This window comes from Moschus berezovskii, chromosome 23, assembly GCF_049115385.1.
Source record: "Moschus berezovskii isolate FMDL1 chromosome 23, NW_MosBer_1.0, whole genome shotgun sequence".
Taxonomy (NCBI): Eukaryota; Metazoa; Chordata; class Mammalia; order Artiodactyla; family Moschidae; genus Moschus; species Moschus berezovskii.
The window spans coordinates 43,678,682-43,697,317 of NC_142482.1; the positions used below are offsets into that span (position 1 = coordinate 43,678,682).

At 39.8% G+C, this 18,636-nt stretch overlaps 1 protein-coding gene across 5 annotated transcripts in view; it reads right to left on the minus strand.

Moving 5' to 3' along the window:
- The window catches only part of CARMIL1 (capping protein regulator and myosin 1 linker 1), a 313,940-nt gene that overhangs the window by 157,561 nt on the left and 137,743 nt on the right, over window positions 1-18,636 (minus strand). For all 5 annotated transcript variants that reach the window (XM_088831520.1, XM_055407125.2, XM_055407124.2 and 2 more), the window contains 2 exons: window positions 16,214-16,273; window positions 7,171-7,292 (listed from right to left, as the gene is read on the minus strand). In XM_088831520.1, coding sequence (XP_088687646.1) covers window positions 7,171-7,292; window positions 16,214-16,273 — 182 coding nt within the window. The remainder of the gene's footprint in view (window positions 1-7,170; window positions 7,293-16,213; window positions 16,274-18,636) is intronic.

Sequence of the window (18,636 nt, forward strand, 5' to 3'; positions counted from 1 at the left end):
TTTTTTTTTTTGAGACTAGGGAACTGGAGAACTATAGAAACTTAATAAGTTAAAGGTATCCAACAATGCAAATATTCTCCATCTTAGATAGTTCTTTCAAAACATTAATTTTATTAGAGTACTTAAAAACTGGTTCCACTTAATAAATTATCTAATAATAATAATTTGAGATTATGTATACATTAAATATAAATTACTAATTTTCAAGGAACTAAAGTACAAGTCTCCTCTTTTGTCCTTCAGTGGTACAAACATCCATCAAGAACCTGAGCACTGCACCCTGGAAGAGCTGTTCTGTTTGCTCTGTCTTCCTCTGGACTACAATCCCAGGGAGCTTGTACTTACCAGAAACTGAACACAGCTCAAATCAGTTAGCAAATAATGTGCGACAGTGAGGAGGGGACAGAGAAGTCTGGGAGCTAAGTGGGAACCAGGTCACAGGGATACCTCAGAGGTCAAATGAAGGGGTGGGGGTTTCATTCTGGCAATGAGGAGAGGAGCCTCAGAGAGACTACACAAGGAGTGTCAGATGAACAGACAGTACTGGAAACAAACAGGTACGGGGGTCGGGGAGAAGCCTGGGGCAAACTTTGGAAATAAAGAGAGTAAATAACTTGAGAAATGAAAAAGAACCTCCTGAGACTGTTAAGAGCCCAGGGAGAGTGAAGGTCCTGAACTGCTGGTGAACAGCTGTGGGATCTTCTCCTGCACCTCCCGCTGCCCAAATGTGGGTGGAGGCAAGGCAGTCTGCTTGCTACAGCGAGGCAGGCTTTCCAGGCAGGCGAGCCAGGAACACGGTGGGGACAGAAGGAGTGGAGGATACTGACAGGGCCCCGCTGAAGTGATGGACACCGTGGGGCCCGGTGGACAGGAAGGGAAGGGAAGGCAGAAAGGAGGTGGAAAGACGGTGAAAGCCAAGGGATCCACGGCCAGGAGGCCCCCCAAAAGTCCAAGTATGGGTACCTCTAAGGCAGAGAAAGTGAAAGACTAGAGACTATAGTTCAAGAGAGATGATGAAATGATGATTTCACCCCCAGGAGAAGCCGTGCCAGGAGACGACAGGTCGAGGATGTGCCCATCAAGGGTAAAGTGGGTAGGAGGGAAGAAGTCACTGGCTGTGAGGAAGGCTGTTGGCAGGTCTGAATCACCCAGGGCCATCATGGGCCCTGCGTGCAAAGTGGTGAAATAAACGTACAAAGTCATACTAAACATTATTTTAATCTTTTTTTTAAGCTAGATGAGCATTATTTTAATCTTTAATGAGTTAAAAGCATACTGGCTATGTGTATAATTCTCACCCTTATAAATTCCAACTTGTAGAGAAAAATGTTCCCTGTCACTTTCATTTTCTGATTGAATGAATATTCCAGATAAAATGTGCTGGAGTCTGACAAGTTGCCTAGTTGGCCTGTTCTACTCCTACAGAAAACCTCAAATACCTACCCAAACATTTAAGTGCAAGCATTCTGCTAGCATTGAAAAATACTCCTACTTCTTTATAATCTTTACGATTGAAGCATGTGCAGATATAACCAACTGAAGTCAAATGCCAGTAATTCCTTCAAATTCTTGTGTAAATTATGACATCCCCTAAATGCAGCATAATTCTTCTCTATTTCACCTGAACACACCTGTAATTAATCCCCACCATTCTGAAAGTTCTTAATTTTGGGGCAACTGTGGGTTTAAGAAGATTTCATAATGAAAGTGATATGATAGAATCTGGCAGTTCGGAATGGTACACCCTGGTTCAGTACCATCATTCTGGAATTTTCTGGCTACAAGAAAGCAAAGCCAGCAATTATGCAAAGATGGAGTGGAGTAGTTGGAAGCAGAAGCATTTATACAGACGAATTAAGTAAACCATGGACACACTAAACTAGATTTATGTCTGACTTTATCTGAGATCACATTTCTCTTCTAAAATCTTGCTTTATTTCAGCTGAACTGTAGAGCATGTTGTTTCAATGACACACAGGATGAAATTAAGCCAGTCAAAAACTGAAAAAAGGCAGGAAGCTGGAAGGATGAGAAATAGGAAGATGGCAGCCTAGGATTATAGGGCAAATAAACTAATCTGGTTCAGAAACCAGAGTCTAATTTTACTCCCAAAACAGCACTAGAGAGTCACACTTAGGGGCAGAAGAAATTACCTGGAGGGTGAGGGAAGCAGCTAGTATAGACGTCCGTGTGAAAGGCTTCCTGATTGAGGAGGCTATACCTGGCATTTTCCCTCACCTTCGAAACTATCTGTCTGAGCTTTTCCAAGTAGCTCTCCTCCTATAACAGTTCTCATTTATTTTTTTTTCAGAAAGGAAAAAAAAAAATTAGGTTATCAGGGACTAAAAGAGTCTCATGAAACAAGCGTATTTATTTACACAAGAGATAAACTCATAAGAACTAAACATCCAGAAGGCAGCAACTGTTTCTTTCGTATCTAACACAGGAAACAGAAAATGAGGAAAGGAAAAATCTACCCCACATGAGTTATGCCTGCAGCAAAGTAACAGCAAAGAGCCATCTGTATATGCACCACAAGGCACCCGCTCACATACGCTCACACACACACACACACACACACACACACACACACACACGGCATACACGTCAGACAGACAGACATGAAATTGCTGTCAGAATAAATGTCATAACACATAAGCCAAAATTCTAGCAAACGGAAACGTATTAATATACCCTACCACTTACTAACCCGTGGCACTACGCAGCTGAACCAACTACACTGTGTGTGCTGAGTCGCTCTGTCATGTCCGACTCTTTGTGACCCCATGGACTGTAGCCCACCAGGCTCCTCTGTCCAGTGGAATTCTCCAGGCAAGAATACTGGAGGGGGTAGCCATTCCCTTCTCCAGGGGATCTCCCCACCCAGGGATCAAACCCAGGTCTCCTGTATTGCAGGTGAATTCTTTACCATCTGAGCCACCAGGGATTATGTGCATTTAATTTACACAAGAGTCAGAAAATAGTTCATGTGGCAAGAACAGTGAACTTGGTGACAAGCATGCCTGCTCTCTATGCAAACCTCACACTTACATTGTGGACATGGAAAAAAAATCTGCAAAGTATTTTAATCCAGTTAAATTAATTGGTTTATCAAAAATTTACTTCCAGCGCTCACCCTATACAACATGCAGCTGTCTCCAGAAGAGGACATGTTTTATTTATGCAAACCACACCACAAAGGGGTACCTACTTCTTTAGAAAAGTATAGAAACTTCCAGAGTCCATAAAGCACCTTTCCATTGTTGACCCATTAACTACCGTTTTGCCACTTCTCTTCACAATAACCTCATCTTTTCAAACTTAGGGCTTCCCTGATAGTTCAGTTGGTAAAGAATCTGCCTGTAAAGCAGGAGACCCTGGCTCAATTCCTGGGTCGGGAAGATTCACTGGAAAAGGATAGGCTACCCACTCCAGTATTCTTGGGCTTCCCTTGTGGCTCAACTGGTAAAGAATCCTCCTGCAATATGGGAGACCTGGGTTTGATCCCCAGGTTGGGAAGATCCCCTGGAGAAGGGAAAGGCTACCCACTCCAGTATTCTTGCCTGGAGAATTCCATGGACTGTGAGTGGAAAGAGAATTCCATGGACAACTGAGTGACTTTCACTTTTCTTTTCCTTTTCAAACTTAACCAGCTTTTGACTTGAAGAGGGATTTGCAGTATCATTTCTATCATGGTAGTAAAGACACACTGTCCTAATTTACTGACACTAATACCCAGCCAACTTTCAAACTGTCACATACCTGAAAGAATAATCCAATATGCTGAAAGCTTGAGAAGAAAATCATGTTAGGAGGTTACTGTTGTCTTACCTAAAAAAGGGTGTTACTGGCCACATTTAACAACAAAAAATCAAATTAAAGAAATGCAATCAACTTACAAACACAAAATAATTTAAAAATTCATAAACATCAAAGAACCTCCCTACAAACATCACCCATTTCCTTCCCAACATGGAGGCTTTCATCCTGGTGCTTCTGGGTAAAGACAACAGCAGGCTATACAGCTAAGATTTGTGAAGCATTTGTTAAGCAGTCAACAGGAGTTAATTTAATCCTCAAAAAACTGCATGAGTATCATTATTCCCATTTTACAGAGGAGGACACTGAGGCATGGAGAAGTACATTAATCTGCCTAGAGTCTTGCCCCCCAAAAAATATTCAGGCAATCTGACACCTTTCAGTTCCATTTTGGGGCTTTCTTCCCCCAGGCTCATAAAGCAGGGCTACAAGATTGACTCTCCCTTAAGAGTAGCTATCATTTTATTCTAAAGTTGAAAAGCCCTCACTAGCTCCCCACTGCCAATCCCAGAGGCTTTTATTTGGGCCCTCTCCAGGTGGCTTTATCTTTGTCTCACAGTGGTATCTGCAGTCTCCTAATTCTAACTGCAAGAGGCTGGTTGCTGTCCTCCTAAGGCAACCAAAGTTGCAGCTACACCTGCCCTCGCATCTGCCTCCAGCCTCCAACCTCTACCATTTCCCCCACAGAACTCTCCCTGGGGCCCAACAACAACAATCAACCTCTCAAAACAAAGAGGAAAAAGTGTGAAAGTGTTAGTTGCTCATCACGTCTGACTCTTTGTGACCCCATGGACTGTAGCCCGCCAGGATTCCTCTGTCCAAGTAATTCTCCAGGCAAGAATACTGGAATGGGTAGCCATTCCCTTCTTCAGGGTATCTTCTGGATCCACAGATGAAATCCGAGTCTCCTGCATTACAGGCAGATTCTTTACTTGCTGAGCCCCCAGAGAACCCCAAACAAATCAAAACAGATACAAATCAAACATCTTCTTGATATCCCATATTAAATGAGTTTTTCCTTTCTCTGAAATCTGAGGATGGTTCACTTTCCTTATGTTTTTCACTCATCTATATCAAGCAAACATCTTCTAAATTAGTTCTAACTCATCCTATTGACTTAATATAGAAAAACCTAACTTGGTTTTAGAGAACAGCCAGGGTTCCTGATATTAGGAACTTCAGGGTTCCTGAAGGCTGTAACACAAAACAACTTCCTGAAGGGAAACGCCATTACAAGCATCTCTGTGAAATGGATTAAACAACACTTAGGCTACAAATATTTCCCCTAGTTTCTCCCAACATCATTGCCTTAGAGATGAAGCCTCCAATGATAGTGACTATCACACAGCATAGATGGAATGTTGACAAAACAATGTTAACAGTGATCTGATATTTAAATTTTCTTCTTTATTTTATGTGAAGATTAAACTTTGCTTATTTAATGAAGTAGAGGACAGATGTAAGGGAGGGAGAGAAGAGGGAAACATATGTGTATAGCAGAGATTCTGATGCAAAATCTAAATTTTAATTAAACTTCTTCATTTTTTCCCCTACCTGCATTCTGACTATCCTCAAGGGGATTGGTTGTATTTTATAGATATTTATATACTATTTTTATATGTTTGATCCTTAATTTAATTTTATTTATTTATTTTGGCTGTGCTGGGTCTTGGCTGATGTGCTGGCTTTTCTCTAACTGCAGCAAGTGGGGACTACCCTTGAGTCGTGATGCACAGACTTCCCGTTGAGGTGGACTCTCTGGTTGTAGAGCACAGACTCTAGGGCAGAGGGAGTTATGACATGCGGGCCTAGTAGTTGCAGTTCCCAGGCTCTAGAGCACAGGCTCAATCGTTGTGGTGCATAGGCTTAGTTGCTCTGCAGCATATGGGATCCTTCCAGACTGGGGATCGAACCCATACCTCCTTCATTGCCAGGCAGATTCTTTACCACTGAGTTACTACGGAAGCCCTGTATACTTGATTTTGATCATGGACGCTATTTTCAAAATTTCCTGGTTTTAAGTAAAACCAGGAATTCAGTTCCTGGCAGGTATCATTTCATTTATACATAGGCAACCTTAGATTATTCGAGAACGGATTATATGAACTGAGGCCCTGACTGTGTTTGTCCTGATTCGGCCAGTTCCTGATACCTGTTCAGACTGTCCTTCGATGATCAGCCTCTACCCAAGCAAGGAAGTAGGTGAGGGCTGAGGACCCAAAGTTCCCACGATGAGCTTAGGTGACACATTTGATGGACAAATAACTCAAACAAGGCTTGAGCATTCCAAGTATAGTTTCATATTCTCCAAGTTATTATGAGTGGGTCATTTGTCCTTACTAGGGACCTATTTTCTTTTGCTGTTCTATATTATTTATGTAAAGGATCTATTTCCCTTCCTGACAGCATTGACCACTGGGAACATAAATGAAAAGATATGTTACCTGCTTCTTCAACTCTCTCTAGTCACAACAACCAACACCAATAGAATTATACATTTCCCAGGCCAACCGTGTGGAATACAATTAAGGAACTTTACAAGTACAGGCAGAACATTAAAGTCACAAGATACTCAGAGTTGACTTTGACAAGCTAACTGTGCACGTTGGGTAGGAAAGCTGCCTTTTCACCTCAGTCAATCTAACTCCCCCTTTGCAACAACACGTGTACTCCCTAAGTACAAACTCTGTTATCCAAGCACATAATCCTGGTTTAAAATGCTTGAGAAAAAAATATGAGGGCATGTCCAGGTGAAATTTACTTCTAGCCTTAACATGTATTTCAGAAAAGTGAAAGGAAAATGAAAGAGGCTAGGTTTGACATTCAGTTTTGTTTGTAAGTTTCCTCTCACTGAACAGAAAAAAATAAGGAAAATGAAGAAAATAAAATTCTTCATTAATGTTATACTTGATGCCTCCCTATAAAGCATTCAGCCCCAGACATTCTGCTAATAGCTGTGAGTAAAATTCCTACTAGGGTAAATCTCAGATTGTGTGCTCTGTGATGACCTAGAGGGAGACCCAAGAAGAGGAGATATATGTATGCATGTGGCTGAATCACCTGGTTGTACAGCAACTAACACGACATTGTAAAGCAATTATATTCCAATAAACAAATAACTTTTTTAAAGTTTGTGTTTTAGTCTTAGCAGGAGAAATTAAAGGAATACCAAACTCCTTCCTCACTCCAGCTCTTTAAAGAACAGTCACATAGAAAATCTCAGACAGGATTGAGCCAGGGTTTTCACGTGTAACATTTAAAAGACAAAGGAAGCAGGAGAGATGAACCCGATGAAGGGCAAGAGGAAGGCTGCTTGCACCCAGAGGGAGAGCCGGCCCCGGGAGAACTCACACTGGGGAGAGGCCAGGGAAGATCTTGCGCAGGTTGGTGCCGATGTGAGCCAGCACCTCACTCACGTCCTCGGGCGAGGCCATCTTCATGGAGACGCTGCACTTCTCAGTCTCCACGACCATCTGCAACAACCGGGAGGGACACTGCTTAAGAAGGAGTCCAGTTCCTTAAATTTATTTTAGTTAGTGTCAACTATATACAGTAGACACCCCTCTCACCCCTTATCCTTGGGGAAACGTTCCAAAGCACCCAGTGGAAGCCTGAAAGCAGACAGTACTGAAGCCTATATATATGCTATATTTTTCCCTATACATACATGCCCATAATAGAGTTTAATTTATAAATTAGGCACAGTAAGAAATTGACAATAACTAATAATAAAACAATTATAACCATAGACTATAACAAAGGTTATGTGAATGTGGTCTCTGTCAAAACATCTTATTGTACAAATTTAATGCCTATTTTTTAATTGAAGCATAGTTGAAGTACAATATTATGTGTGATGGGTATATAAGATAGTAATTCACAACTTTTAATGTTTATACTCCATCGATAATTATTATAAAATATTGGCTATATTCTCTGTGTTGCACAATATACACTTGTGGCTTATTTTCTGCCTAATATTTGTCCCTTTTAGGTCTCTACCCATAGACCATCCCTCCTCCTTCCGTCTCCTCCCCACTAGTAACCACTAGTTTCTCCTCCAGACCTGAGTCTGTTTTTTTGTTATATGTACTAGTTTGCTGTAATTGTGAGATTCCACACGTAAGTGATACCATAGAGTATTTGTCTTTCTCATTTTACTTAGTATGATACCTCCAAGCTCATCCACATTGCTGCGGATGGCAAAGTTCCATTCTTTTTTATGACTAAGTAGTGGGCGGGAGGAGACGGGGACGACAGAGAATGATGGCTGGGAGTTGGTGATGGACAGGGAGGCCTGGCGTGCTGCGATCCATGGGGTCACACAGTCGGACACGACTGAAGCGACTTAGCAGCAGCAGCGGTAGTATACTATGTGTGCGTCTGCACATGTGTGTACATATCACATCTTTGCTTTCATTCACCTGTTGGTAGAAATGTAGGTTGCTTCCATTCCTTGGCAATTGTAAATAATGCTGCTATGAACACTGGGGTACATGGATCTTTTCAAATTATTGTTTTGTTTTTTTAGGATATGTACCTAGAAGTGAAATTCCTGGATCCTATGGTCGTTCTACTTTTAGTTTTTCGAGGAACCACCACATTGCTTTCCACGGTGGTTGCACCAATTCACATTCCCACCGATCCTGTATGAGGGTTCTCTTTTCTCCACCTCCTTGCCAGTATTTTTATTTGTATTCTTTTTGATGACCATCTTTCTGACAAGTGTGAGGTGGTATCTCACTGTAGTTTTGATTTGCATCTCTCTGATGACAGCAATGTTTTGCATCTTTTTATGTGCCTTTTGCCCATCTGCATTTCCTCTTTAGAAAAATGCCTATTCACTTCTGCCCAATTTTTAATGAGATTGTTTTTTTGATGTTGAGCTGTATGAGCTGTTTATATATGTTGAATATTTACCTCTTATCAGTCATATAATTTGCAAATATCTTCTATCTTTCATTAGATTCTCTTTTTTTTGCTTTGTCAATGGTTTCCTTTAAGGCCTTTTCCATCTTCATTAAGCAGTCATCACACTCTGTGGCTATAACTTTGGCAATTTGAGATGCAACAGCAAAACAGCACAAATTTCTTTTTCTTGCCTCACAATTTCACAGATAGAAGACTCATTCTTACCACAGATCTAAGCATCCTCAGCATGTAATTTTTTTCTTTCCGTATTAAGTCAAAAACTTTCACCTTTTCACTTAAAGGGAGCACTCTGTGGCTTCTCTTTGGCACATCCAAATTGCCAATATTATGACGTTTTGCTTCAGGGCCGTTATAAAATAAGGGTTACTTGAACACAAGCACTGAAATACTGTGACAGTTGGTCTGACAACCTAGCTGGCAACCATGTGACTAACGTGTGACAAGCACTGGATGAAGAGATGATTCAAGTCCTGGACGGGATGAGGCAGAACAGTGCAAGATTTCATACATGCTTGAACAGCACGTACGTAAGACTACTCAGAACAGCATGAAATGTAAGACTTATGAATTGTTTATTTCCAGATTTTTCCATTTTTCCAACCATGCTCAACCATGGGTAAAACTTTGCGTAACAGGATACTTCAGTGCTCATGCTGATATAGACTAATGGAATACCAGATTTTAAGAAGAAATTTCTTAAAATAATGCTCTTAATTTTAAGACTCAATGAACTGTCTGGGTAGAGTGGTTAGTTTATCAGAAATATCCAGAAACTGAAGCAAGTATCTCCAAGGGCCAAACCGCAGATTCATCAGTTCCCCTCAATGATGGAGAGTGAATATCTACATTTGTGGGTGACTTCTCCTTTTACCAAGATTTTAGCTTGACTTACAAAGTCTGTTATATCCCTACCATCTAGTGTAAGTAAGAATACCTCCTTCAGTGAGTACCAGAGGACAAGCTGGTAGTTCCATTTTTTGGAAACATGCTTTAAAAACAAGACATCATGAGATATTTAAGTAAAAGGGTAAAATCTTTTCCCTGATAAAAAAAGAAAAATCAAGTGTTATAAAAGCTTCAACTTTTCTAAGAGAGGATACTTAAAATGGATTATTCAAAGGGAACAAGGTTAATAAAATTCATGCTAGGTGAAGACTCATTTCTATAATTATCTGCTGAAGATGTCCAAAATTTATGCAAAAATGCTAAACTGAGTTCATACAGCTAGGCTTACAAATAAGTATAAAACAACCTGATAGAAAGGGTAGGTCACAAAAGAGACATTAGACTGACAGAAACACATTCCAAATAAAAAGTTGTTCAAGTCACTTCTTTTTAAGGGAAAAAAGATACCATAATCTTGGATCTCAAAAATATTAATGTAAAATGCTATCCCTTTGATGATCACTGCATCAAAATATCCTTGTTTATTTACTCCCTGTTGCTACTTAATTTGTACAAAAATATGATGGGGAAACTCTACCCTTCATATGCAACTAAACAACTGGATTTAAAAGAAGCTTTTAGATTCACTCTGTGTGTGTATGGTTGTATGTGCAGCTCTGTCCTATCCAACTCTACAATCCCATGGACTGTAGCCCACCAGATTCCTCTGTCCATGGAATTTAGGTTGTCCTAAAATTAGCTTCCTGGTGGCTGAGTGGTAAAGAATGATCTCTGGTCCAGGAAGATCCCCTGGGAAAGGAAATGACAATCCACTCCAGTATTTCTGACCTGGAAAACCCCATGGACAGAGGAGCCTGGCGGGTTCCATGGGGTTGCAAAGATTTGGACACAACTTAGCAAATGAACAAAAACAAATCAGCTGAATTTTAAAAAATAATCTGTATTTCAAAGTGCTTATATTAGAAGAAAAAGCAATCCAATTTACTTGCCAAAATGAAATCAAAAAGACTTGAGTAATTTAAGTCCTTAAATGTTTCTTTTTCATAAGTACCCTTAGAGGAATCTGTTAACAAGTATTTAATACATACCAGCTTTGTAACGGTTAGTTGGCTCCCTGAATAGAAAGCACTTTTTTAATCCCAATTTTCCCTATAGCACTGCCTTTGAAATTCTCTAGACAAAGACTTCATTGGTCTTGTAGAAGTTGTTCCAAGAGATATTTATCCCAAAAAAGGCAGCAAGCATTCTTGTACATGGAGGTAGTTACTGACACGACACTTCAGTGATATGTCTTGAGTAAGACTAAAGCTACTGATGTTTCATACACACCTATCTGGGCATCCATATGCTTTAAAAAGCCAGAAACTCTGTGATACAACCTCCAGGTCTATGTTCCATACCCCACCCCCAAACTTCCCTCAACAGGTAATTATATTTTTCACTATAGTACTACTTTTTTCATCACATCTAGTGGATCTATTCAGTTCACAGTTTGGGTATGGATAATTAGTAACTAGCTTATTCTAATTCCACTTAATCTTAATACCTAATCATCCTTAATTGTACAAGATTGAATAGAATGACAGGGAAGGAAAAAAGGTGACAGGTGGGAAGAATTGAGGCCTTCGAATTCAGCCTCACATAAAAGAATTCATCCAGCCTTGCATAATATGTCTCCACCTTTGCATAAAGTAAAGATGAGAACAAAGTGACAGAGGTGAGACCAACACAGTAAATCATTTCATCAGAAAAATGAACTGCCTCTCACATATCCCTTGCCCTCCTACTTCAGTTGAGGCTAAAACAGAATGTTTTAAACAATTATTGCTTAGACACCTAGCAGAATATATTCCCTGAGTCCAATACACATTTAAAATAATAGTCAGCACTATAAACACTGCTGCTGCTGCTAAGTCGCTCCAGTCGTGTCTGACCCTGTGCAACCCCATAGACGGCAGCCCACCAGGCTCCCCCGTCCCTGGGATTCTCTAGTATCCTATTAATATTTAAGACTCAAGTTTCTAATCCCACTCCGCCTCTTGCTTAGAACCACCTGAGTCATCTTTAAGAAAAATGTTCTTACTAAAGCCCAGCCAACAGATCTGTGAAGCATTTTTCTTGCAACAGAAATAGCCATAGGTGGTTTATCAAAATCATTCCATGACACAGCAAACAACCTTATAATGAAAAAAAAGGAAAAAAATTTAGCAGCTATTTCAGTTGTATAAAAAATTGGTCCAAAAATTCTATAACTATAAAACTATACAACCACTGATCTCTATTTATCAACCATGACAGCAAGAAAACTTGAACACCAGAAAGTGTTATGTCAAGGAGACTTGTAAAATAAGATGACACTCGCCCACATTTTCACAAGGAGGAAAAGAACAATAGTAAAAGTCACATTTCACAAACTCAGCACCAAATTCACTCACTCTCACTAATATACCATGAAATGTAGATGTCTCCTTGCATCTTATCAGAATTTACTATAATTAAATGATAAAATTGCAGTGACAGAAAAGTTAATAAATCCCAGAAAACACTAAAAAAAAAAAAGTTCTGTTCAAGGCTTGTCAGGCAGATGCCATCATTCTTACGATTTCACGTCAGAAAAAAAAATATCCAGAGACATCAACGGTCCTGAGGTAACACGGGTTATTCATTCTCAACCTGCGGGAAACAGAACCAAGTACCCACCTCAGACATATGGCATCCTAACTGTTGTGAATGAATGTGTGTGTATGTGGCTGAGGAGGGAGTGGGGCTGCGGGAAGTACATTTTTTTCATTTTTTTATACAAATTTCAAAGGTTACACTCCACTTATAGTTATTGGAAAATATGGGCTATATTCCCTGTGCTGTACAACACATCTTTGTAGCCTGTCTTACACCCAATCGCTGAGGCATCGGTATTTTTTAAAAAGCACCAGAGGCAACTTTAAAACATCAAAATTTGAATCCCACTAAGTGAGAGTTGGACTGTGAAGAAAGCTGATCACCAAAGAATTGATGCTTTTGAACTGTGGTGCTGGAGAAGACTCTTGAGAATCCCTTGGACTGCAGGGAGATCCAACCAGTCCATTCTAAAGGAGATCGGTCCTGGGTGTTCATTGGAAGGACTGATGCTAAAGCTGAAACTCCAATACTTTGGCCACCTCATGCGACGAGTTGACTCACTGGAAAAGAGTCTGATGCTGGGAAAGGTTGGGGGCAGGAGGAGACGGGGACGACAGAGAATGAGATGGCTGGATAGATGGACAGGGAGGCCGCAAAAAGTCGGACACGACTGAGCGACTGAACTCAACTGAAGTGACTCATATTGCCAGTGTCTGGATTGCTAGCTCCTTTGTGAAAACAGTCCCTCTGTTTCACTATATAGTGATTTTATTTCAAGGTCCACACCATGCACAAAGTCAGACTGAAGTGACGAAGAGCTGCTGTTGTGGCACTTACAGTGACAGAACAGCTCCATGGGACTGAGGTAGATTGCCTCAACCCTCATTGCTGAATGCTGGCCACACTGAAGGCACAGCACTGTAACTGTGGTAAGATCAGTTTCAGCAGCCACATGCGAAAACTGGTCTTGCTGTGTCAACATCCTTTCTCATAATTAAATAGCACAGTCTAATCATATTCTGAATATAACCTTGGCATTGACATTTCAATACCACCCTTCTGTTCCCATCACAACCCCAAAATCATAAACATAAACATTGCTGAATTAAGACCATCAGGAAGGCCCTGGTTATGTCATCATTCATGAGTGATCACTCCTGCATATGTTTGCCCATTTGGGTAAACATATGGAGCTATAATTTTCCTTGCAAACTCCAGTTCCTGGAGAATGATAAACACATAGGATAAAACATTGCTTTAAGATGAACTATGGAAAAGTTCCAAGGATTTGCATGTAATCTCAATCAACATAAAGTGACAATTTTGACAATTTCTTTTAGGAACGTTATCAACAAACTACACACACACATTTTCTTAGAGTTTTTTTTTTTTTTAATTAAGTAGAAGGAAATAAAAACATCAGAGTAAGAATCAATGGAATAGAAAACAGTCAATGAAGTCAATAGAGAAAAGTGAATACAACCAAAAAGCAAGTTCCTTGAGAAGACCAAAGGAATTAATAAACCTCTAACCAGATCGATATGGACAAGAAAAGAGAGAAGAATCAAATTATCAACATCATGAAAGATATTCTACAGATCATTAAACGCTAACAAGTGGATACTATGAACCACTTTATATCAGTAAATTTGACAAAGATATATAAGACTTGTATACTGAAAGCTATAGCAAAATACTGCCAAGATAAATCTCAAAAGACCGAACGACATGGAGAAATAATATTCTTGGATCAGAGATTCCATTTTATTAAGAAATCAGTTCTCTCCAAACTAATTTGTAGATACAATATAATCCCAATCAAAATCTCAGCAGGCCTTTTTGTAGAAAGTGAGCCTAGTCTAAAGTTCATATGGAATGCAAAGAACACAGAATCACTAAAACAACTTTGAAAAAGAACAAAATTGGAGGACTAACACTATCTGATTTCAATTCTTGCTATCACAGCCACAGAAATCAAGACAATGCAAGAGCAACAAAAGGACAAACAGACTAGAGGGACAGCATTAATGGGACCAAGGCGACCAGAAAAAGACCAACATTTATGTGTCCAATTGATCTTCAAGAAAAGTGAAAGTCCAGTGGGGAAATGACAGTTTCAAACAGACATTACTGGAACAAGTAGAAATATATACATAAAAAATTGATCCATATATTGCTTTATATACAGAAATTATAAATTATTAATACTTCAAAATGGATCATAGACCTAAATGTATAACTTAGAGCTATAAAATACCCAAGAAGATATAGACCATCTGTGACCTTAAGTTAATCAAGAATTTATTCAATATGATGTCAGCATGATCCATGAAAGAAAACAGACAAACTGAACTTCATCAAAATTTTAAAATTCCACTCTTTGGAAAGCACTGTAGAAAAAATGAAAAAACAAGCCACAGACCAAGAGAAAATATGTACAAATCATATGTTTAATAAAGGATTTGTATTCAAAATATACAAAGAACTAGTAAAAGAACAAGAACTTATTTTTTTAAATGGCAAAAGATTTGAACCAACACTTGAACAAAGATACATGACAGCAAATAAACAGATAAGATGCTCAATATCTTTAATCACTAGGAAAATACAAGTTAAAAAATTACAAATTTATTAAAATGGCTAAAATTTAAAGCACTGATCATACCAGTATTGCGGAGGATATAAAGGAACTCTTACACAATGCTGGTGGTGATGTAAAATGGTACAACCACTTTGGAAAACAGTTCAGCAGCATCATAAAAAAAGATAACAGATATCTACCATACAATTCAGCCATTCCACTCCTAGCTATTTACCCACACGAACTAAAAGCCAATGTCCAATCAATTATTTGTAAGTAAATGCCCACTGCACCTTTGCTTGTCAGCCAAAAGCTAGAAACAACCAAATGTCCATCAATGGATGATAAACTGTGATACAGTCATACAATGGAACACTATTCAGCAATAATGAACTATTGATCAAAATTAATCATTCTCCAAATAAATATACTGGCTAAAAGGAGGCACACACACTATGATTCTGCTGCTGCTGCTGCTGCTAAGTCACTTCAGTCGTGTCCGACTCTGTGTGACCCCATAGACGGAAGCCCACCAGGCTCCCCCGTCCCTGGGATTCTCCAGGCAAGAACACTGGAGTGGGTTGCCATTTCCTTCTCCAATGTGTGAAAGTGAAAAGTGAAAGTGAAGTCGCTCAGTCGTGTCCGACCCTTTGCGACCCCACGGACTGCAGCCTACCAGGCTCCTCCATCCATGGGATTTTCTAGGCAAGAGTACTGGAGTGGCTTGCCATTGCCTTCAAAATTTCAGAAATTAGTGGCTGAGAGCAGATGCCTACAGATGATTACAGATGAGGAGGGGCAAAAGGAAATGTTTACTAAGATGCATGAGTGTGATGAATATGTTCAGTGTCTTGATTGTGGTAATTGTTTCATGGGTCCACATGTCACAGCTTAGCAAGCTGCACACTTTAGTTGACTGCATGTTACAGTTCAAAAAAGTTGTCCTTTAAAATCTATATTTTATTAATATAAAAAAATTCTCATAATCACTCTAGTTCCAGAAAGATCTTACATAGTATTGCAGAATAGCTATGAAATTTTAGTGCTAAAACTTGTACAACATTTCTAAGGAACAGTACTCTCACATCTACATTGCCAGGTAACATAAGAGCTCATTAGGTCTTTTCATACTAAGTTAGGAGAACAAACTGCTTCCTTTATCATGAACTCCTGACCCCTGCCCACCCAGCCCCTGTTCAGTCTCTCATTCAAAAACTTCATTTTCCCTTATCTTGTTTTTCCACATTATCTCAAGAAACTTTCATTAGTGAACCAAATAGAAGGTATTACCTGGTTTCAGAAACTCAAGAAAGCTTCTGACCTTGGAATAATGACAAACAGGTTGTTCATACCCACCTGAGCTGGCTTGCTGCAGATGACACCGTGAATCTCCAAGTAGCTGAAGGTTACCTCAAGCTGCAATTGAGGGAGGGGGAGGAAAGACAGACCTGTAATAAGGGTGTTAAAACCTATAATTCAAAGTAAAAATGCTACAATTAGAAATAGTCCAAGTGCAAACAAAATATTTGGCGTCTTCTGAAGGTAGGCTTGTTTAATATCTCCATTCATTCAATATGACATGACCTTTGACCTATCATATTTCAAAACAAGCATTAGTAACTTTCTTAAAGGGCCAAAAGGAAATGCCAAGTCTGACTTTTTAAAATTTCATCCAAGGACAAACCCCATGGAAAGTTTCTGTACTTCTACTCCATTATTTATTTACTGAGGAATGACTGTATGAAGGGAGCCATCTAAATAGACTTTTTTCTCTTATTTCAGGATGTTGCTTCAGCAAGTCGGATCAGGATAAAGACACTGTTGGTTTTCCCTTCTTTCTAAACCCTTACCCCTTTGGGTTACATTCTGACCACTTATTGGAGTCATCATTCTTTCCACTGTCTTTCATTAAAGTTCCTATTTTAAATGGATTTAGGAAAAAACAGTATTTAGGAATTTTAATCTGTGCTCCAATGAAACACAGTTATTACTAAATGTCTCCTGTCCCTATATATGCATAAATTATAATTGATTTCCTTTCTATTTTAATAACACATGCTCCTTCCTCACTTCTCCTACAATCAGCATTTTTTTTCTTCAAAATATCTCCAGTCTCTCATTCTTTGCCTATTTTTCCTGGAAAATGGCCACTAATCTTTCTCCCAGTTTTTCAGGGTTTCATCTGAGTACAGCAGACTGTCACAGACCCAAGGACTAAAGACAACAGGCAAAACGGAGTTGGATAAGTTTATTTCACTCTCTTGCTTTAAAACCAGAAAAGTAATGGGGAAAGAACCATCTAGAACCAAACCCACAGGACTCACAGTTCTGCCTGCTGGTGCTATGCTGTACCTGCATACATTTGGTAGGATCGATTTTAGAACAGAGGACCTTTGAATCTCCAGTTAAATGCTTTGAAGTATGAAGATGAGGGCTGGAGGCAGAAAGACAAATTCATTGCTTCACCATTCACATCACTGAACAAACAGATAGATACAGAAGATCTACTATGTGCCAAGATGGGCAAGAGAAATGACATATTTATCTCGTCCTCCCAGAGTTAAATGTAGTCTTGGAGGCACCTCTTAAACATTCAATTAGAGTGGATGGCTTCTTCCCTATCACTATCAAGATCAATACTTGGTGAGGTTTGAAAATTCAGTTAAAGCAGGGAATTCGTTTCTAAATAAAGTACATCTCTACCTTCCCATTTATTTAAAATTAAATCTTATAAACATATTTTCATTTGCCAGCCTTGGACACAGGGCCAAAGTTTCTTCTTTGAGTCAAGCCCTTTGGGCTGGCCCTTCAAAGGTGGCCCTCCTTTGTGGGCCACCCTGATAACTGGAGAGCACCCAACTTTCAATGCAAGCTGTTTAAAATGGAGTGAGAACTTGAAGACACTGGAAAAGCAATACGAGGGTCTAAGTTCTCTAGGTTATTATATTCCCAATAACCCTGGCCTTTAGCAGATGCCTGGTCCTTAACATGACAATATTTTAAGTGAATTATTTGAATAACGTTCAATACTTCATAGATGCTCTTTTTACAGCCTATTTCACTGATATGTGAAACTTTTTTTTTTTTAATTTAAAACTGTAATTATAACTGCTGTGAATAGGTTTCGAAACAAATCACTGACTCTTAGTGGGCATCTCATTCAACTTGTGGGGACAGGTGTCTGGAGAGGACCTGCACTCTCTTACAACCTAGCAGCTACAAAGATGCAGCTGGCAGGGGCCAGCATCACCAGTGCTGGCATGGGCAGCTGTAGTCAGTCTGGCTGGGAGAGGTCAGCTGGAGGTCAGTTAAGATGCTCTGCTGCCCCTCAGGGCTGTCCCTGGAATAAACCAAGTGCCAGGGAGCCAGGAAAGAACTGAGACATTCCAGCTAGGCCCTGAAGAACGACTTCAAGTGTGTCCAACAAAGAAAAATGGAAAAGGGAAATCCAGGCAGAAGAAAAAGAATCTGCAAAGTCACAGAAGGATTCAGAGAATGAGGGCAAGGCTGAAATGGGAAGCAGACTTTGCAGTTTGGGGGATGGGAAAGGGAGGACAGGCTGAGTCTGTTATTGATCATGACAATAACTGATCAACAATTACTGATCTTAACGATCAATGAATGATGAGGAGGGGAGTCCCCGAGACACACTGACTGACGTCATAACCAGGTCCAAGGCATTCTCTCTAATCTCACCCATGGCTCTTTTTAATAGGCCTGTGCTCTCAACCCCTGTCGCTGACCTTCCCCTGACTCCAGGCCACCCTGAAGACAGCTTA